The following is a 23519-nucleotide window of genomic DNA, read 5'->3' on the forward strand; positions in this document are numbered from 1 at the left end:
CATAAAACAATGTGAGACACGCAATGGATTTCAAAGAATTGATTGATTAAACAGAATGAGCAAGACGCTCATAAATAATACAAAGCTATTTACAAGAATAGCAAGTTTCTAATAAGAAATTGCTGAGAAGATCGAAGACGATCTGTCTAAAATAGAATATACACTGAATGAGCATTAATACTAAAATTAACATATTTTAATATTCTATTACTATTTGTCTTATTCCGTTTGTCTTTATCTGTTTTGTCTTTTTCTGTTGTCATCTTTGCCTGTGTTTTTTTAATCGTATCTGATTTTTGTCTTATTTGCTTTATTGTCTTTAAATAATATGCTCTGCCTTAAAGAGATTGCACTAAAACATTATTTAAAAATCAATTTGCATTAGGAATATATAGTAAACCTGAATAATCATATCTCATACTCAATCGCTGATGATAATGTAGACATTAGTCAACTGCCTTCAACATCTCTAGTAATCAGTTCTACTTCCATACTAAATATTATCATTGCTATTTGGTTGCCTTATAATTTTCAGCACTGTGTGACTGTATTATCTTTTGCTTTGTTTATTAATTCTGAATGCAGAGAATCTGAACCTGCTCATTGTTTATAATAAACAATCTTAATGCTGAGAATCTGAACCTGCTCATTGTTTATAATAAACAATCTTAACTCTGAGAATATGAACCTGCTCATTGTTTGTCCCTTAACATGGCATTCTCATTATATAATAATCACTGTCTTTGTTCATCCATCAACGGCATTGTCCATCACATTCTAACAAATGAGATTCTTTCTTTTAATGGTGATTCCACTTCATCATCATTTCTGCTTTTTCTTTGTGTATTGTTATGTATTATCACTATGCATCATTATCTTTATATATTGCTCTTCATGCTGTCCTCTTTGTTCCATATCTCTTCATAATTACTACTTCTTAGCATTGCTTTAACATCACAAGGCCGTCATTCTGAACACTGTATGCTATCTGTTCTATGTAATCAACCTTCTTAGTCAACTTTATCATGTTATGAAATTGACCAGAGTTGTTATGAATCTGCTTGAAAAACTATCCCCATAAATTGATGTATTATTCTTATCTTATAAATCTACTAGAATTGCCTGATAAGACCGATCTAAGTTACATTATATTAGAATAATTAGTTCTTTTAGTCAGTTGCCTTCTTTTGTGGTTCTATTAATGGTCAATTAGTTAGTCATTAGTCAACTATTGTTTCTTTTATAAGAACGCATAGTTTGCTTTTTAGTTTTAAGCTTTTAAGCTTTATTTAGCATTTTAAGCTTTTTTAAGCTTCAGATTAACGGTTTGTTCTTTTTACAACACCGTCTTGTAATACCTTTATATACACTTGTATATTCGTTATTAATTAAATTCAATATCATTCGATTATTGATTCAATTATTTTTCATGGTATCAGAGTGGGAGCCGGTTTGGGTCTAACTCCCTCACGAGAGGGCTCAGGATTTTGGGAGGGTTCAGTAATTCGCTTTCGCTTGTGAACCTTCGAAAAAAATTTCGCAGATCAGAGCCAGGAAATTTTTTAATAAAATTTTTTGAAGTTTTTTTTGAGTTTTTTTTTAAATCACAGGTCTTCTTGTTCTGAGGTTTGGTCGAGGGTTTCTGATTCGAATTTGTCGTAATTTTCGCGACCATGGTTTTTGCCTGCCTTGTTTGCTTGGTCAACGACAGACCCGTTTTGCGGCGTGTTTATTTTCTGAAAAATCACACATTTCTCGTGTTCCTCAATTCTGCTAGCACGTTTTTCGCACTTTTTCATGGCCTACGTGACTGCGGCGATGCATTTTTTTTTCTGACGGATTGGCGTCGTTTTTTTCGTACCCGGCCTCAGTGAATTTTTTGACATGATTTTCAACTTTGGGCGCGCGATGCGATCTGCAGGAGCCGCAATTATCTGGGCAGAAGTTTGAAAAGTGACAAGACTTTCGCAATTTTTGTTCATGACCTGCAGGATTTTCTGCACGATGGCTAGGGTTTCACTCCCAACAACTCGACCAATTCTGCAAATTTTTTTGCAGCAAGCTTCCCTATTTTTCCAACACGATTTTGTTTAAAATCGTTATTTATTTGCCACCGAGGGTTTCTGCATTTTATTGGGTTCTCTGATCCAAATTGTCTACAGCTAGGGCATTGTCACGACCTAGGGTTTTGCCCAATTTTTTAACGGTTTTTATCAAAAACAAATCGTCCGTTTTTACTGGTTTTTTTAAAACATTATTTTCTGCAAATTATTATTTTTCTGATTTTTTTTCAGAAAAATTACAGGTTTTAAATTTGCAGTAAATTGCAATTTCTGGGTTTTCAGGAAACCTCGAAATTTGCGCAATGGGATTTGTGCCTCAAATTCTGCTCCAAGGTTTCAGATTCTTTGTGCAGCTGTTTCTATTCTGATTTTTTTAATCAGATTCTTCTATCTCATGCCTTCACTAGGTTGACCTCGTTCAACCTTGGTTTTTGTGATGGCATATTTGACCAACATCATGTTGGAACACAATCAGAAGTTCAACAACACCTGGAAACAACGCATATTGACGATATCTGAATATCGTTGCCTTGATCAGATTGATTTGGGCAAGGCCTCTCGTCCTATAGGTCCCAAGGTTTTCACAATTTTTTCTTGAAAAATTGTCTCTGGGTTTTCACAATTTTTTCCTAAAATATTGTTCGCAGGTTTTATAATATTTGTCCCTCGAAATATTATTTTCAGTTTTTCTTGTTTTGGGTTTTCTGATTTTTCGTCACAAAAAATCATGGGAGGGTTTTGCTTGATTTCTTTTCCTCGAAAATTGGGGTTTTACTGCATGATGTCTGGTGTTTTGTCACGCGATGTTTTAGGGTTTTCACGATTTTTTCTTCAAAAATTGTTCGTAGGGTTTATAATTTTTCCTCAAAAATTCCACAAAGTTTGTGTAGGATTTTGTTATTTAGGTTTTACCGTTTTTCCACAAAAACGATGATTTGTAACCTCAGATTTCTTGGTTTTTTTAATTTTCTCCTCAAAAATCGTGAATTCTCTTTTGGAGGGTTCTTGTTTTCAAGGTTTGACGGTTTTTTCCACAAAATGATTCTTTGTTGCAGTCAAGTTTGGGTCGCATCTAGAGTTGCCAGGGCGAACATCTGCAATCATGGTATCTTGCAGTCTGTTTTGGAGTTCATATATTCTGCTTCTGGATTCAACTGTGTAGAGTTTTTTTGCATCAAACAGAGCTCAGTACTCTTCAGCAAAAGGGTTTGCCGAATTTTCCTCAAAATCATGATCTCAAGCTTCTATAATTCACATGTGAGGGTTACATCAGTCATCCGAAATCAACTATTCTTGGTCATTACCACTTTGCAAATCCTAGGAGGGTCTTCATAGCAGCAGAGTGTTCTCTGCATTGCATTGGTACTTAGTTGATACAATGACCATTAATGGAGGGTATTAGAATTATTAATTCTTTTAGTCAGTCACCTTCTTGTGTGGTTCTATTAATGGTCATTTAGTTAGTCATTAGTCAACTATTACTTCTTTTATAAGAACGCATAGTTTTCTTTTTAGTTAAGTTTTTAGCTTTATTTAACATTTTAAGATTTTTTAAACTTTAGATTAACAGTTCGTTCTTTTTAGAAAACCTATTTGTAATTTCTTTATATACGCTTTTATATTCGTTATTAATTAAATTCAATATCATTCGATTATTGATACACCGTCTTGTAATTCCTTTATATACGGTTGTATATTCATTATTAATTAAATTCAATATCATTTGATTATTGATTCAATTATTTTTCACGTTAAATATCACTCCAATTGCTTCAAGACTCTTGGACTGATATCCATGATGATGATAATCTTGTCAATATAAATTTGACATCAATGACAACATTTCCAACAATAACTATATTACATTCCTTATTTCAATTGAACTTATGATTTAAAGGCAAGATCCAAAATCATTCCAAAAAGGGGGCATTACATACATGGATTGTATCTGGAAAAAGAAAGGATGGTACCAAAACCTGGAAATGTAGAGATAATTTACAAAAATGTGAATAGGATTCATTGGCAAAAAATTGAAACCTAATACCAAACTGATGCGCTAAAAATGTCATTTTTGGGGGAGCTATTAATCCAGTACAAATGAGAAACCTTTGCATGAAGAAGAATTCAGTTCTTAGATAAGAAAAATGATATGCTGTGAAAAGCCTTAACAACCAACAAAAACATTAAGAAGGATGGAAAAATTGGCTTCATATACCCTATTAAGATCAAGTGAAATCTGCCTCCTTCAACTGAAAACTATCCAGTTTGAACAGCAGCATCAAAAATCAACACCATTTTCAAATAGAGAAATGTGGACATTCTAAGCCCCTAAGCAAATTAATTCATAAAGGAATAATTAGAACACAGGTCAACCTAAAAGCTTAAAGTTTAAATACTTTTGCATTGAGCAACTCATGACATGAGGCTCCTCGAAGAGAAGATAAAAAAGGTTTTTGTGGGAGGCCCAAGCTGGTAATTGAATTTGAATATGAATAGGAAACAAGGAGAAAAATAAACAATAAATATTAAGGGGGAGGTCAAAGGAAACTAAAGAACCCAGGAATAAAATCCCATCAATTTTGAAAAAGTCTCATTAATTAATTTAATTGAAAGAAGTTATTGTTAGTCATGAGCAGATAAAACAATCAAAGGTAACTTTCTTATAAACATTATTCTAGGTTTAAAACAAAATAGAAAATAAGAGAAAATGGCAAATTTGTCATTCTGTGATCAAAGAAATGGATTATCATCTAGACATGATTCCCAGTAAATTAATAGAAGACAATAGAGGAAAGAAAAGTTGATAGAACCAATGGAACTAGAAAATATGCACCTTCCATCCATCTTTTTGACGCATAGAATGTTCTAACATTATACTTAAAAAGTTGTGAACAAGATCTTCAATCTCCCCAATGCCAACATCAGTCGGTACTTTGTTTGAAGCCATCTGTTCATAACATGTGAGATGACAAAGAAATGTATTACTGTATTACATATAAGTTATAACAGATCTTCAGACACAAAAAAAAAATTACATTCAAAATATTTAGCATAAAAGAAAAAAAATTAATATTAAACAGATGAAATGTAAAATCAGAAAAATAAATTTAAAAATCACAATTCTTAAGCTGTTGTCCAAAGCTTCAGAGCCAAATTAAAAAGAAATTAATTAACAATGAATAGTCTGATCACAAAGTTGGAAGTCAGTCTACCAGGCTTCCTGAATTTTATGCGCATCAATTCTGCAAGTTATCACCTATAAGAAAGAAAGGGATGGTCAGATATCAGAAATTTACCTCAAAATTGGAAATAAGAACCTCCAAGAGCCATTCAGGCCATTCTGACATAGAAGTAAGAGTGTTTCTATTCTCTGGATGACTGCAAGCCAGGAACAAAATATCCTGAAATGAATAAAAAACTCCCCAGTTCAGGGCAGAGGAAACCTGGTGAATATGCAAAGGATATACAAAAGTATACTTGTAGAAGAATACAACCTTATCTTTTTATGATAGTGCAGGAATATGTTAAGTATAGAAGCTACTGTCATCACTAAATCTATATAATCAATAAATGACTTCTTTTGAGCCTCTTCTACAAATTAAAAACAATTTCCAAAAAATTAAAATCGCCTAGATGTGAGAGTATCAGTACTAATTGATGTGTTCACCAGCTACAACTCAGAACAGCATAGAAAATGCAGAAGTACAGTATTCTGGCTACATATCCTATTTAGCAATAACCAGTTTAACACGTGAAAATTGCAATATAAAAAATGTTTTATTGAAATTACTTTTGGAATGTGTACACAATGGATCAATCACTGTTTAATATAGTTCAGGTGTTAAGATTACTCAAAAGAACTTCTGACATGCATATTTAAATAGTTTTGAGACCAGCACAACAATTTGTGTGCCAAGTATCCCTGCTTTAGACCTCGACTTTAAATCCACACAAACTAAAAGAACTCACAAACTCCAAGCTTTTCTTATAAACAAGTGAAGATTACTCTGTAGTTCTTTTAACATATGCCCATCCAAAATGCCAACAACACTCATGTGTCGTATAAACCTGAATTTAAATTGTCAATTTTTTATGCATACTCTAGCCTGTGAGCAGAATCCTACTTGCAGTTAGCTCTTGTGAGTTACCAAAAAAAGCATCGAACTCAACATTGTTTCTAAACCACCACAACAGTTCTAAACATGTTTTTTAGAAAGCAAGCACGCAAGATGTAATTGAAACTTGAAAAAGGTATTAGTCAATATTTATGGAACTTACCTGTATAGCTCGAACTTGTAAGGCCCTTTGGGCATAAGGAAGTGAACGAAGAAGAACCAGCAAAAGGGAAATATGCTCAAACCGATGACCAGAGTCATAGAGATTTAAGCTATCTTCCGATGATGAAGTATTTATCTACACAAAAAATTCAAGATATTCAGATGATTGCATTCAATTATTTCACCCCTATCTTAAGAAAGTTAGAGAACTCAAATGAAGAGCATATAAAGCATGCAGGATGTTTAGCTTGTAGACACAGCTCAATATATAAATTAGATGGCCACTAATAAAAAATGTTCAAACATACAATATATCTTGTATGTATGTTTTCTCAATTCGATTCCATCAGAATAAACAACATTCCGACAGTTCCAAATCCAAAATAATTAAGTAAAAATATTGAAATTCTCAAAAACAGCGATGGTATGTAACATATGATTATATGTAGGCATGTAGAGGGAAAAAGGGAACCTCAAATTCTTTAAAAGAAGCACCAAATGGTTAAAATGGAATCAAATGAAGCTAACTCAATAGCTGTTAATCTTTGTAGAAATAAATTTGTAGAATCTGGTACTCCAATATTTCACCTTGCGAAACACACTCTACTACTACCTTTTCAGAGAAAACTTAGTAAATATAAGCACTCACTTTGTTAGATGAGTACGATTAACCCGATCGAAACAAATTCATTCTGTTTGTTTATCAGATCATTTTTTTACCCAACATGCAAAGTCGATGCCTTACTCTCTAGATCCCTTTGATCAGTAAAAAGCATGAATTTATTCAGTTTGTTGTCATGCCCCAGCCATGTCATAATAAATTTAACCAAATGAAATAAAATAATAGTATTCATTATCATATTAAAGTAATCAGAAATAATAAAATAATAAGAGAATTCAGGAATATGTGTGTGTGTATGTATATACATGCATACATACATACACTACTGCTGCTCAGAAGTACCTTAATTAATAAGACTTCATACTTTCCTATAGCATTGAAAGCTGATATACCTTCCTTAGCTGCAAAATTAGAGCTTTCCCAGGCAGCAATCTGATCTTAATATATCCTTAGGCAAAGTAGTTAACATCAGTCACAATGCTAGGAGGCATGCGATTAGTTTAAGGGAGGCAGTGGTTCATTTAGAAAGGACACCTCTTGAACGAAGGACAGAGGATGCGAGTCTTTTAGAGAAGGCATTGAACAGGATAGGATCTGCTTCAAGGCAGTCATGTTCAGGAATATAGAAACTTGATATTATAACAGCAGTTTGGTCTGAAGTATTGATTCTTATGATAAGCAGTATATGGGATCCTATTTATAATTACTTGCTTATGAATAATATGTAGGCAATCTCAGAATATAATATTATTATGTGATCTTTATATATGGAATATAGGCAGCAATATGTAATTCTTTATGCATTTGCTGAAATCAATCATAGTAGGGGTAAAGGGAATGCAAGGAGGGGAAACAGCAATGAGGTTCTCTTCTAAGCACACCACCTCGTGGTGGTGACCAGGGGTCCCATGACACCAAGGGGTTGCAAGAAATGCTTCCCTTGGGCTTAGGAGAGAAGGATTCTCAAGACACCCTATTGTAGTTGCCCCAAAACCCTACCATGGCCAACCATGGGATTAAGGAGTCCAATCATAGGGAATGGAATCGGATGGCATGATGAAGGGCAAACAGTTATAGGACACCTCACTAGGTACACCACCTCATATGGATGGCAAGGGCCACATGAGGCCAAGAGGGATGTTATATCCGCTCTTGGGCCTAGAGTAGAGGATCTCTTGGACACCCTATCAAGTCACCTTATCCTAGCTTCACTGTGGTTGAATTCCATCAAAAAATTATATATATATCATAATCATATGGTTAAGTTAATGTTCCTCTATTCTTGCTTTACTTGGGATTGTGATTTTAGGGCAAAAACTAGGGCATTTATAAATAGGGGACATTACATTTATTAACTTGAAATGTGTAAGCATTGGAATGTGTCAAGGGACCCATGGCCTAGGACAAAGTGGGAAACAAAAGATCCTAATCAATTCTAAGGTAGGAACCCCTATATTTGCTATTCATAAACAAAAAAGAAGTGTGTCAAATTATACAACAGATTACACTGTGCAAGAATATCAGACACCAAAACTTCACATTTCTGACATTTTCGTTTTTAAGCAAGATAAGCAAATCTGAAGAGTGGCATTTCCCCGATGGAGATGACCAAGCTTCATAAAAATTTGCAAAATAATCATTGAAAGATTGAGATATACAGAAATAGTCCTACCTTCTTTGCCCTATTTATCCTAGTATCAAGTAGTTACAAGAGGATAACTACCTATACAACTACTTTTCACCTACTATTTAAAAAAAGAAAAAAAACATTACAATAATTTATATTTTTTGCTTGACATATGTTGAGGTGCGATTCATCCAAACTCAACTTTCCGCATTGCACCAATTTTGCTTTTCTTGCATTTGTCAGCTTATGTAATACATTACTCCACTAGTCTTTGCCCTATTTATCCTAGCATCAAGTAGTTAAAAGAGGATAACTACCTATACAACTACTTTTCACCTACTATTTAAAAAAAGAAAAAAAACATTACAATAATTTATATTTTTTGCTTGACATATGTTGAGGTGGGATTCATCCAAACTCAACTTTCCGCATTGCACCAATTTTGCTTTTCTTGCATTTGTCAGCTTATGTAAATACATTACTCCACTAGTCTTTGCCCTATTTATCCTAGCATCAAGTAGTTACAAGAGGATAACTACCTATACAACTACTTTTCACCTACTATTTAAAAAAAGAAAAAAAACATTACAATAATTTATATTTTTTGCTTGACATATGTTGAGGTGGGATTCATCCAAACTCAACTTTCCACATTGCACCAATTTTGCTTTTCTTGCATTTGTCAGCTTATGTAAATACATTACTCCACTAGCCCAATTTTGAAGCTAACAGGCTTTTTGGATACTTCACAAACATGTATCAATGTGGAGTTGAATCTGCACTAACCATAGTCTTTTCCTAGCTACTCCATTGCTGCAGTCCAAAGCAACAACTGACTCATGGTTACCTAATTCTTAAAGTCTTCAATGTGCTACATTCTTGGAAGATATTGATTTATAAAGTACGCTGCGTGTGTTATCTGTCTCTTTTTTAAACATTAACAAAGGTTGCATATCAATAAATATGTCATCTATCAACATTAAACCTGCATCCAACCACTCATTCCAATATTTCAGTTTGATATGGGGTGTAGAATGCAATTCTCAGAGCAAAATAGAAGCTTAAATTATGTTAAAAAGATACTCTCTAATATCAAATGATTAATGTGCGTAGATGATTAAATAGGATGCAGAATGGGAGTGTATGTATGCAGGTCTCTATTAAAAATTTGTTTCAACTATCAACCCATTTTCTTTAGCATCAACACACATGCCTTAGTTACGATTACCAACTGCAGTGAACCTACCAGATGTCTATCTTCTACCTAAAAAATCAATTAAAGTACATCCAGTGACTTAAAACAATTTTCGCATCAAAACTAATATTACCATATGTATATTAAAAAAAACCATTATAATAATTTCTAGTTAGTGTGAGACATATGTTGAGGTGGGATTCATCCAAACTCAACTGAAAAATAGATCACTACAATACCCACTTGTTCTTCCCCATTACACCAATTTTGCTTTTCTTGCATTTGCCAGTTTCTGAAAATGCATTACTCTACTGGCCCAATTTTGAAGCTAACAGGCTTTTTGGGTACTTCTTCACAAAAATAGTTCAATGTTGAGTTAAATCTGTGCTAACCATTGTCCTTTCTACTCCAATGCTGCAGTCCAAAGCAACAACTGACTCATGGTTACCTAATTCTTAAAGTCTTCAATGTGCTACATTCTTGGAAGATATTGATTTATAAAGTTGTAAGATCCCCTGTCCTTGGCTTTAATTTTTTCAGTTTTGGGTGTTTAACATTTTGTCAAACAGTTGGCATGTATTTGTCTTGAAGTCTGATTTTCTGAGTTTTTCTTGAGATTATGATTTGTGTTGAAGTAGATATTTAAACAACAATAAAGCAAAATGACTATAATGTAGTTCTTAAATTTACAGCAGCAATATTGAAGACTAGATATTTTAAAACAACTTGAACATTCACTCTATTCTAAAACAATAAACTGAAAATACTACAGCAGATTTTTTAATGTTGTCTCAGTTAAATTTGCCAATACAATGTATATGTGCATACCAGAATTGCTGCCCAGTCTTCTATTGACCATTAAATGCACTAACAGTAATAAATAACCCTAGACAGCATTCTCAAGATGATTGCAGACCTGTACATCACTGGCCCAAGCAAGTACGGCAACCTCTAGCTGAACTTTGACTTGGTATGGCACCCTTAAGGAAGCTTCAGACCTATACGGCCCAGCATGAGAAAACATAGCAGTACGGCCAGCAAGGAATAGCCAATATGGTACAGCCCAGCAATGTGTCTTATTGTCAACCCAGCGCCTTGTATAAATGTGCCCAAATCTAGTCTAAGATGCTGAAACCCAGTTTGTAATATAACCAGCAATTAGAAATCGTCCTTCTTGGCTCAATGTGTTTCCTGGAGTGAAAACACCATTAATCCTCCTGTCTATGTCTTGCAACAGCGAGAAGAATGTCATTCATGAGGGACTTCGTTCTCACAAACCCCTGAAAATGAACTCTCCAATTAATTAACAAATTATCCATTCAACCAAGCATACTGAAAAAGAACTCTTAAGAGTCTTTTATAACTTCCCAGGAGAGTCCACACACATCCCCAGCCAATGTGGGATAAATAGAAATGCTTCTTTTTAAAATATCCAAGTCTCCAAGTATTTTAAACGAAGGGGTACTTTTAATTTTTAAATAACTTCCCTTTAAACTTAAGTCCCCATATCAAATGCTTCTTTTTAAAATATCCAAGTCTCCAAGTATTTTAAACAAAGGGGTAATTTTAATTTTTAAATAACTTCCCTTTAAACTTAAGTCCCCATATCAATAAAGTTAAATATTTAATTTAACTTTGTAACTTAACTTTATTGATAAATAAATTAATAATCGCAAACGATTATTAAAATCTCCAATCAAAATCAACAACTATCATCAATAGGATATTATTCATGAGTCCATTGATGGTCTCTGACTTACTATAAATAGGCCAAAAATCGCTTGCAACTGAAACTGCCTAGGCCAAAAATCCTCAAGATCCCTTAAATGTCCTGGTTAGCCTACGGGACCATAGAGGAATAGGCTAACGACAACATCATACAACATGGGCTAGAAAGGGGACATTACAAAAGTAGCCTGCATGTGTTATCTGTCTCTTTTTTAAATATTAACAAGAGTTGCATATCTATGAAAATGTCATCTATCAATGTTAAACCTGCATCCAACCGTCCATACCAATATTCCAGGTTGATATGGGGTGCTGAATGCAATTCTCAGAGCAAAATAGAAGCTTAAATTATGTTAAAAAGATACTCTCTAATATCAAATGATTAATGTGCGTAGATGATTAAATAGGATGCAGAAATGGGAGGGTATGTATGCAGGTCTCTATTAAAAATTTGTTTCAACTATCAACCCATTTTCTTTAGCATCAACGAGTATGCCTTAGTTATGATTATCAACTGAAGTGAACCTACCAGATGTCTCTCTTCTACCTCAAAAATCAATTACAGTACATCCAGTGACTTAAAACAATTTTCACATCAAAATTAATATTATCATATAGAAGGTATATTAAGTCTCCACTTTTCAGGCCCTGGTAAGGTCTGAATCTATAACGCTAATACAATTAAGCAATTTATAGCCCTCCAAGCAATGAACTACAATCAAGTCTTGGTTTGATAGCAAGAAAATTTCAATATGCCTGTAAAATATTGGTATAAAAGGTCATACTGAACCAAGATGAAGTGTGTACACATGAACAATAAATAAATACTAAATACTAAATACTAACTTGAAACAGTAAAATGCTTGATTAGACCAAAAAAAATGTTCTTACACAATGATGAGGTGTAGCAGCTAAATTATGACAATATCAAGTACCTCACAAAACTAAGTTTTCTGCTTATGCTATGCTCATGAATGATTAGCAAAATTAGTAGTCAGATGAGAGAGATTACAAAAATGATAGGTTCATTCAAAAGCAACCAGTAACTATTCAGGATGATTAGACACAAAGAGGACATAACAATTTCATGTTAGTTTTGAACAAGCAAATGATCCATTAAAAATATTGTACTTAAGCCCATAAAACAGCACAGAAAATATTTGAATTGCAATGTCGTAACATACCACAGCTCCCAGCAATGCTGCATAGACAGTGTTAGTCATTAATCTCTGTGGCGCTGCTTGAAATGCCTTTTGTAATGCAAACAGCAACAAAGAATTACTTGCCGAAGATGAATAATTGATTTCATCTGACAAAGTGCTTCCAGAATGAACACCAGGAAGAGGTGCAACAGATGTAGTGGAGCTCGAAAACTTTAATTGTCCTCCTGCAACAAGTGCCCCCAGAAGACTAACAATGCCAACCACTACACCGTCACCACTGTCTACATTATTAAAGTTGTTCCTTGCACTGTCTGCGGTAATTGAAAAACTTATCCCTCCTACACTTCTCCCTGTAAATGATTCTTTGGCTGAGGACATTTTTTGGCTATCAGCGCTGCCAATGGCTTTAGTAGAACTTTGATCACTCCCACTTGATTTGACTCCAATTTGTTTTAGTTCATCTTCTACTTGATCATTAATAATATTCTCCTTTGTACATTCTGAATTGGAACGGCTCAAATATCCATCTTGTTTCCCTTCCACTGTAAGTATTCCACCCATATGATCACTTTGTTTTCTCTCTATGTTTCTCATATTCTTTTTTCTTGAGCATTCCAAGACTGTACCTTCCCCGGCTACTGCTTCTTTCTGCAACAGGGCAAGAAGCATCTCGATGCCACCACAGTAAATGAACGTCTCTGCAAACATGGTTGCCCGTGATGTGTTTGGTTGCACCACAAGCCTGTAAATGAGATGTAATACACGAGTGACCTATGCACATTTAAATACACTTCTGTTAGCCAAGTCAATAAAAAAATGAAAATAATAGTATCAAAGCTATGTACATTTAAATACAGTTATATTACCCAAATCAAAAAAAAGATGAAATAATAGTATAAAAAAACCATCTTAAAAGACAGTATGTCGTTCATAAGAATGAAGAATAAAAAAATCCACACCAACTATATGATCTAATTTCTTGCAAAACCCAACGAAATTTACCAAGCAAGACAAAAACCATTCTAATTGATGCTAAAAAACAACTCTCAAAATATTTTCAATGATATTCTTGTGACCAAACACTAGTAACAAAAAGAGTGTGAAGATGAAAACATCCATCTAGATTTCAACTATAAGATTTATATTATATCAAAGACACTATTCTCAGGTTATCCTCTCAGCATAAGCATTTACCATTCCTCATTTGAAGGTTATCAATGTATCATTGGGTTATAAAAGACACAGAAGATAGACAAGGTCTAAATTCATCACTGATAGCAGATAACGAAAAGGAAAAAAATCTAACCCTCAATATTAATCCTTGATGTTATGAATGCAGAATAATAACCTTCATTTCAATTACAATACAACAAAATTATCTGCAGAACCTAGGGTTCTTTTCACACCAGCACTTCCTTTTGTAAACAGGAATGCACTTCCAGCTAAGGTTGAGTAATTTATGCATCAGGATTGGCCAGTGGTGACAAAAATGGCTGGATGGTGGATGCAGATGGAGAGCTCCTCCAATGCAAATGAGTGATAGATGGTAGATGCATGCCATTGGAGAGGTCCTCTTATGCAGGTAGCTGATAGATGCAAGTGCAGAAAACCTGATGCTAGATGGTGGTAGATGATTGGAAAGTAGATGCAAGTAGAGTCCCAATGACTGAATTTGGCCACTTATGGGCATTAAAGTAACTTCTATCTTTTTCTTTCTTATAAATTTTGTGATTTAGTATGGATCAAATCATGGAAGTAATGACTTCTGTGTAGCCATTCATGCATTTGTTCCATTTTGGTCCAGCACCAACTGCAAGGGTCCTATTTAGTTTCAATTTGTTATTTTGTATGCATTTAAAGTTCTTACAGTGATCCTTGAACATGCTACAGGACACTAATAAATTTTGTGAGTTTATTGACCAACAGTCATAGTCAAATAAATAATTTGACTTCTGTTCTGTATGCTTACTGATTTTCGGTAACAATTAAATTGACCAAGAAATTAATTCCAGATTTTTAACAGTCAACTCAAATTTTCCAAGTGAAGCTGAGTTGGTTCTTGCATTTTGACCTACCAAGCCATTTTCAAGGTCCACTAGTGTTACTTTACTGGTATGTAGATCTTCCGACTTACTTGAATACATAAATTTATCCCTGTAATTTAATTTCCTAAAATTTATGAAAATTAATTACTGTTATTTTCGTGAATGGGAAGACAAGACATAAACTCCATTAATGGGGTACCAACCTGCTTCAATAATGACTATTCAACATTAAAATGCATTTTTTTGCATACTTTTGATTGCGGGAGAAATACACCTCTCATTTCACTATGATACATATTGTGTCTGATTCTACAAATTTATGAGTGGTGATAAGCATAAAAAGGAAGCTATATTACCCCGAGTTTCTGGGACGGGGACGGCAGGGGAAAGCGGGACGAGTTTCCAGAACGGCAATTTTTTTTGCCAAATTTGGGGAGAGGGGGAGGGGACGGCAAAGGGGACAGCTATATAAAACATAGGGAAAATTCTAAATGTTCGTATGAAAACATGGATAAAGCATGCATATATACATTATATTCATATGAAAACATGGATATAGCATGTGGATGATACTATGAAAAGTAAAACATTTTAGAATGTAAACTTTGAACATACTACATTGTCAATGACTCAATACTCAATAGTCTATGCATTCAGAATTCAGAATTTCAATTCATTCACATTGTCAATATGCATATCATAATAGATATTAAAGAAATAAGTTAAATTAAAATAACATACAAAATGCCCAAAGGCTACACTGCTGCCATATAGTTTCTATTTATAATTTATTAATTTTATATGTTTGCCCCATATGAAACGTACATATTAAAATTTAAAAAACATTAACCTTTAATATTTAATAATAACAATTTGAATTAATAATTTAACATTAGCTTATATTAATAATTTGATATTAACATTAACTTACATATTAAAAACATTAACATTTAATATTTAATAATATTATAATAACAATTTGAATTAATAATTTCACATTAGCTTATATTAATAATTTATTAATTTGATATTATTATATTAACTTATATTAATAATTTATTAATTTAAAATCATTGCCTTTAAAAAAGTTTACAATTGGAACGATTTAGGGGGCCCACGGTAGGAAATTCAAAATAAAAATTGAAAATATGACATTTTTTATTTTTTTAATATGTTTTACTAGCCCCAGCTGTGGGGGACATCCAACTGTCCCCGGGACGGATTGGGGACGTCGTAGCCATCCCCAGCCCTCCCCGGGACGTACAGACGTCCCTCACAGCTGGGGCAAACGTCCCCCCGTTTTGGGGACGTCCCCTGCAAATTCCAACAATTTGGGGACAGGCGGGAAACATCCCCTGGCCATCCCCAAGTCCCCGGGACCGGGACGGGGGTTTTCAGGCCGGGGACGCATCCCCAGGTTTCGTAGAAAGGAAGCAAAGAACTAATCTAAATAATGACTATGTAGCAACGATTTACATTCCCAACCCAATTTCGATCCATAGATTGCATCTGCAACCCAATTATGGATTTCAGATTGCAATTTGGAGGATTTTACTGAAGAGGCTCCCTGAGCACGACACTTTAGTATGTACAATTTGCACTTTTACATCAAGTTGGCATCTATCATGTTGTAGCTCAAAGAGACTTTGACCCTGAAGTTACCTATACTGCATATATATGGTACTTTCATTATGTTGACTGTGTACCACATGTTAGATGCACTCTTAGCATTTGAAATTTTGATATACAGAGCATGGGATCACGCTACCTTCAAAGTTTGTACTTTGGAACATGAAGGCATGTAGACCTTCCAACTTACTTGAATACATAAATTTATCATTATAATTTAATTCCCTATTTATGAAAATTCATTACTGTTATTTTTGTGAATCGGGGGACAAAACCCATAAACTCCATTAATGGGCCACCATCCTGCTTCGATAATGACTATTTAACATTAAAATGCATCTTTTTGTATACTTTTTGATTGCAGGAGAAATGCAACTCTCATTTCACCATGATACTTCCTGTGTCTGATTCTACAAATTTAAGAGTGGTGATGAGCATAAAAAGGAAGCAAAGAACTAATCTAAATAATGACTTTGTTAGCAATGATTTAAATTCCCAACCCAATTTTGACCCATAGCTTGCATCTGCAGCCCAGTTATAGATTCGGATTGCAATTTGGGGGATTTTACTGAAGAGGTTCCCTGAGCACAACACTCTAGCATGTACAATTTGCACTTTCATATCAAGTTGGCATCTATCATGTTGTAGCTGGAAGAGACTTTGACCCTGAAGTCACCTATAATGCATATATATGGTACTTTCCTTAGGTTGACTATGTACCACATGCTAGATGCACTCTTAGCATTTGAAATTTTGATATACGGTTCATGAGATCACACTACCTTCAAAGTTTGTACTTTGGAACATGACGACCTTTGTGATTTAGAATAATGCAGTGTATTCTCACTCATATGGGTGAGTAAAATTTTACAATATAGTATTATTTGGGTGGATGGTTAAGACATTTATGGCATGTACTTGTTGGGTCGGGGGTTTTATATACTTACACTGCATATTTAATTTCATTATAGCTACATTGTTGTTGTATGTTGCATTGAATCATGGGGGCAAAACTAAATGCTTTCATGAGATCTTGTACCAAACCATCACCATTTGGCTGTGTGGATGAGGTATGTCCACTACGGAAGGAGTAATCTTGCTTCCTTCTCTCCTTCAGATCAGCATTGAGCACCTAACAAAGGATGCTGTGTCATATATTTGCTATGAAATGTAATCTTCAATTAGTATATGACAATATTTTGCTTACTTATCTTGAATACGTTAAGAGTGGATTTATACATTTTAATATTGTAATTGTGATTACTTATGACTGAATTATGATTTATTTATGAATGAAAATAGTTACTATCGTATCCCGTGGATTAATGGTGTTTCAATATTGGTTAAAGAGAGATTAAATTGATTTATGGAAAAAGTTTGAAATTTCACATTTTTTGGCAATTTACTATTTTTCTTTGGAATCCTCACACCTAAGCTGTAGCATCATAATGTAGCAATCTTGGCATAAAAAAACAATTGCCTACAAAACAATCAGTCACAATTTTTAAATTACACATAGGAAAAATCTGTAGATTATGAAAATATTCCACTGATATGCCTCCCTTGTCAACTACATTATTTAATGAGAACTTCTTGCTCCAAAGGTACAGCTCCAATGGCACAGCCACTTCAAAATTAAACTGAGTTTTACCAGAAAGGCCAAAGTAAGGATGTAAATATAGTTTATTCTGAACTTCTGTAAGACATGTATGAGTAGATTTCGTAAATCTTTGAATGTGAGTTTTGTCTTGCAATTTATCTTTGTATAAAAGTCTCAAACAGTTACACATTTAAGCTACACTGAAATAATATTATCATTTGAAATCATTCCAGGTTTTAGCCGTTATGCTAAAGCAAAGACATAAATCTAGATGCACTGTCAACCTTGAAAAAGATTGATAGATGACTTTTATAGATCTTTAAATTTGAATTCTGTATGGAATTTATCTTTGTAAATTTCATAAACAGTTGTGTTGCACTAATTAAATTATTTGCAGAGTTTAAGAAAAAAATCACATCCCAATCAGACAACAAAAACACATTTGAGAACCAACCCATTATAGTTTTTGTTTTAAGTTGGTTACTATGAATATCAACGAAATGAACAAATGTTCATGATTTAACAAAGCAAGAATTGTTGAAAACTGTGCTTCGTGTTAGTTTAAATATCCTATAATGCAAATAAAAAAACTAAAAGGAAATATGTATATATCATATGATCAAAAATTATCTAACATACAAGAACTGAATATAGCCATCAGTTAAAAAGGACAAATGATCTGCACTCAAAGTTAAACTTTAGAACTATTATAAAAAGAGAGAGTGCACACATACTGCACCAATCAAAATAGAACCTGATGAGTCAAAGCTTTGGCCAACAGTTGCAACTAAGAAGAACAAAACCAATAAATAAGGCAAGACATCTCTCGAGTAACAAGGGTCAGATAAGCAATATAGAAATACACTCACCTGATTAGATTGTGGACAATCAAGGACAAATTGAATTAAACATCGAACATCATCAGTTGCCATTGGACCTGTAGAAGATCCAACCAAGAGTTCTATGATGACTAAAAGTTCATCAACTAATGCATTCAACTCCCCTGCAGGCCTAGATGATTTCCCAACAGCAGACATATCGACAGAATCAGGTTCATTGATGAGCCAATAGCAGCGACGGCAGCCATCCAGAAGCAATTGGACAGCATTAGCAGCTCTCATTGCCATTGCTTCTGTAAAAACCATATCTGCCAGTGAAGACAAAAGCTTCTTCTGTAGTCCATAACTACAGCGACTCCACATTTTTAAATCTAACAGTAAATTACTAAAAAGCTGTACTTTGAGTTCAATATTGTTCTGAGGAGATTGACAAAGAGATACTATAGCAGCAACAAGTTCTTCATCCCTTGCTTCAGCATTGACTTTTTCAGGCTCCAATAAAGACAACATCTTTAGCAGGTAACGGAGTAATTGTGCAAGGACTTGAGGTGCATGTGCTCGACATAATTCTTCACTGTTTCCAGGGTGGTGTACAGTCAAGGCTATCATGCGGAAAATTGGCGCAGAAAGCTGACTTGTCACTAAAGATATAGATGTTTCCCCACTAACAGGTTCGTATGTAGCATAATCCATTGCACTGACTGTCAATGGCAACAATGACATTGGACCACCCTCAGCCATGGCCCACAACGCTTCTATTGGACGAACACGTGCTGCAACATGAACATGACCAAGCACATCTGCAGGTCTCCTGTGAGTGCCTGCAGAAACTCAATGATCAGCCTTCATCTATCCAGAAAATAAATATGAAGCTTATAGAGAGACACAAAGGAGAAACAAGAAAATAATAAAGATTAGTTTCACAATAAGGAATGCAGGAGAAAGGTCAAGATGGTACCATAAAACACTCAATTATATTACATGCTCTTAACACTGAAGAAATGTCATGTTGACTAGTTTGAATAATAGCAATTTGAAAGGCACAAGCCAATATAAAAGGTGCTTAGATAATACTCATGCAACTTATTTGCCGAATGTTGAAGTTTTATCTTGTAGATACTATTCAAAGTAGGTGTTGTACACCTTGCAAATCCTAGGGAAATTCTAATTATTTATTTATTGTAATGTGTTGTAAATTTGCAACATTCGGACCCTTTAAGATGGAACTCCATACTTGGAAGGAGTTTCAATATTTGATATGAGGTTTCCACAATCCATAGATCTGTTATACTGTTTCTGGGTTTGATTGTGTGACAGCGTCCACATTTCGAATCACACTATGTGATACATCACCAGGATGAGGAATGCTAGAGGAGAAGAAATCAGGATGAGGAATGTTCTTCTCCTCTAGCATTCTTCATCCTGATGATGGATCATGTAGTGTGATTTGAAACGTTGATGCAAAAAACTGTCACACAATCGAACCCAGAAACAGCATAACAATTTCAATATTCCTTGGATGACACACTATCCTAATTGCCAATTGTATTATGCCAAGCGTAGGAGAACATTGAAGACAAGAGATACATGGTGGACTAGAAAGAGCATCTTTGACTCACTAAGAATAGCCTTACCTGAGAGGTGCGTAAGTGTAATTACTAATTAGTGCTTCTATATAGAGCACTTGGGAGTTACATTGGCCCCCTTGGTCATAGGAGTCAAAGGTCTTCATTGGGAGTTATATTATATTTGGGAGGAGTTACTCTTTGAGGAGGGCTCGTGGTATCCAACTTGGATTATTTGGACCAAGACTTGATTCTGATTTTGAGCCCTTGGTTTTGGGAACCATCAGCAGTTTCCTTGATCTCCTTGACCTATATATTAGAGGTTTGGGATGGGTATTGCATGGTGATTTTATTGCAGGGTTATGTTATTAGATTGACTCCAAAATCAGAGTGAAGATCTCCATTGGAAGCACTAAACTCTACAATGAATTGCAACCATTTTGTTCAGATTAACACATTGAGTGTGCTTGCATTGTTGGGTTTTTCTTGTAAGGGTTTTCCCATGGTATGCTGAGTACTCACCCTTTTTTTTACTCGCCGTTTTTCCCATCATCCCAAGTTTTTCCAAAGTAAACTCGCCGAGTTTTGGGCACAAAGTATTTGGCATGTCAACGTTAGTTTTTTGACAAGTAGTACCAAGCCTGATGCTTTGACTCACCTACATTCCAACATCACGAAAACATTAGAAAAACTCCTAAAACCAAAGCATGTCAAAAAAATTGGAAGATGCAGATTGGACATGGTTCAAATGCTTAATAAACATGGTCTTTTTCCTTTTAAAATTATGAAAATGGCATGCCCTATAGTTTGTGTGGTTTTGAAGGTCTTCATTTGAGCTTGACAGTGAGGGCTCCACCCCTCAACCCCACCCCATACCACAACAGGGAAGACATCAAGGGCACTACCCCCAAACCCCACATGGGGTGCTAATTCCAAACCCGCACAAAGGGCATTGCCTCTTGACCCTACTAGAGATACTGCCCCTCTAGCCCACTAGCTGCACCGCCCCAAAACCCTTGCTACACTCATTTAATAAATTTTGTAGCTGTAATGTGCATAAAATTTATGTTTTTTCAAAAATTGAAGTATTTTTAAGTAGCAGATCTTTCACCAAGTCAGAAATGTTTGGTCTACCAAGTCCAAGTTTGCAAAATATAGTTGTTACTATGATGAAATTTGTATAAATATGTTCTTACTTGCATTGTTTTTTCTCAAGGGATTATTGTGGATCTAGTTTAGTTTTTTCCTTTCAGAAACAAATGAATCAATAAAACCAATGTCACATCCATAACAATAGATGAAGCTTTCACTAGTAGATCTCCAAAGGTCAATAGAAGAGTGGTTATTTCAAAGTTTACTTACCTTTGTTGAATGAAGAAACAAGCAAGCTTCCAATATAGTTTAATGATTGAAAGTGATCCCATAGCATTGTAAACTCTCACACAAGATCTCTGAAGCAAATAGATTAAGAACATATAACTCAGCAAAACCTACCAGACCTAAATTTGACTCGAACTTGGCAACTCAGCCAAAACTTGGCAAATTTTCCAACCATAAAAACATGCATAATAAATCATAAAACCAATACATTCATAATTTCGTAAATTAAAAAAGTAGTTTAATACAAAATTACACATCATTCATCATTCATCATTCATCATTCACAATTTCATCATACTTCAAAAGTTCATAGTTAGTACTTATTAGTAGTTACTAATTAGTATCAAGTTCAACAGTTCAGTCATATGCTCATAAATCTCAAACATCATGGATTCATGATTATAGTGGCCAGAAAAGTATCAAGATTTAAAACGCATCATAATGGCCAGTGGCCACTACATTTGTTGCTACCTATTCTCTTGCCTCTCTTCATATGAAGAAGAGCCATCAATTCTCAAACCATTGGACTCTACCTGACCAAAAAGAGGAAAATCTCCTCTAGGGGTCTGTGCAAGATGATATTTGAAGTGGTTGATGCCTCTAATCTTGTTCCGACAATAATGACACACTATTTGTCTTGTTTCTCCCTCTAGGGTTCCATGCTTCAATATAGGGTCTCAGTTTGTAGATGTCGTATCTCAGCAAAAAGTACTCAATTTGAAACCTTAGTATAATTTTTTTAAATTAAAATTATACAATGTAAGCCCTTGCAGCTAGATAGCTGGTAAATAATAGGGATAAAAAATTTGGAGAGGGGAAAACAAATCAAAAAACTGTAAATAAAAAACATAGCAAGAATATTGTTAATTTGTTATGTTACAGTTACATATATCTTACACATGCTGCCAAAATTCAGTCCACAATTATGCAAAATCAATTCCAAATGCACAGAATGTTGTCAACGTGACAAAGAAGTTGTGAAAAATGAAACATTTTGATGCTTTTCTAGCTATGGAATGTATTTTATGCAACTGTAGATGATTTCTTAGCTTGGACTCTTGAGCTTTGTGAGTTAACTCACAACTCACCAAGTTTCTGCCAAAAATCACCAGCGAGTAAAATCATGAGTGAATTGCCCAGGTTTTTTCTCACAAAACAGCAATATTTCTGGCAATTTTTAATCTATGGTCTGAAGGTAGAAAAGAACTGATAAAGATACTTGATATGCATACATTTATTAATTATTATGGTCTGGGGCATTATGATGGAAAGGACATCAATGACTAACCATTTCTAATTTTTATACCTCATAACAAAAAGCTTAACAGTTAGATCTATTTGATTATATTGACTAACGAGGAATATATGGAATAATAGCTGGTTTCAGACTTGGGTACCAAAGTTTATTAGTTCAATGGATGTTGCTCTCAAGTAACCTTGGTGCAAATTTTAATCATCTAAAATAAATGGCTTCCAGCAACTGACTCCTTAGTGTCTGACAGAAGAGGAAACCCCGATCTTTCGGCCTCAAAATTACAAGTTTCCAAAATAAATTTAAAGTTTTTGAGATGGAATTTCACAACTTCTGCCTCGAGTGTAAAATTATAAACTCCAAATGATGTGTTGCTCCAATTTTTGAAACTGCTACATCTATTAAAAATCATGTTAAAACATAGGAATATCCCCATCTCATTTAGGGGCATGGACATAAAGAAACGAAGTTAAGAGCAAGAATACAGTCTCACAATGGAAATCCAAAAACTAAGATATTAGATAAACACCATTC

General features: G+C 34.4%; 1 protein-coding gene across 2 annotated transcripts in view; it reads right to left on the reverse strand.

The window, feature by feature from the left end:
- Positions 1-23519, reverse strand: part of LOC131062490 (BEACH domain-containing protein C2) — a 105160-nt gene that overhangs the window by 76313 nt on the left and 5328 nt on the right. For both annotated transcript variants that reach the window (XM_057996163.2, XM_057996155.2), the window contains exons 4-8: positions 18819-19609; positions 12697-13446; positions 6342-6476; positions 5360-5464; positions 4897-5010 (exon numbers count right to left, since the gene is read on the reverse strand). In XM_057996163.2, coding sequence (XP_057852146.2) covers positions 4897-5010; positions 5360-5464; positions 6342-6476; positions 12697-13446; positions 18819-19609 — 1895 coding nt within the window. The remainder of the gene's footprint in view (positions 1-4896; positions 5011-5359; positions 5465-6341; positions 6477-12696; positions 13447-18818; positions 19610-23519) is intronic.

The sequence above is a fragment of the Cryptomeria japonica genome, chromosome 5 (assembly GCF_030272615.1).
Source record: "Cryptomeria japonica chromosome 5, Sugi_1.0, whole genome shotgun sequence".
In the NCBI taxonomy this organism is placed as follows: domain Eukaryota; kingdom Viridiplantae; phylum Streptophyta; class Pinopsida; order Cupressales; family Cupressaceae; genus Cryptomeria; species Cryptomeria japonica.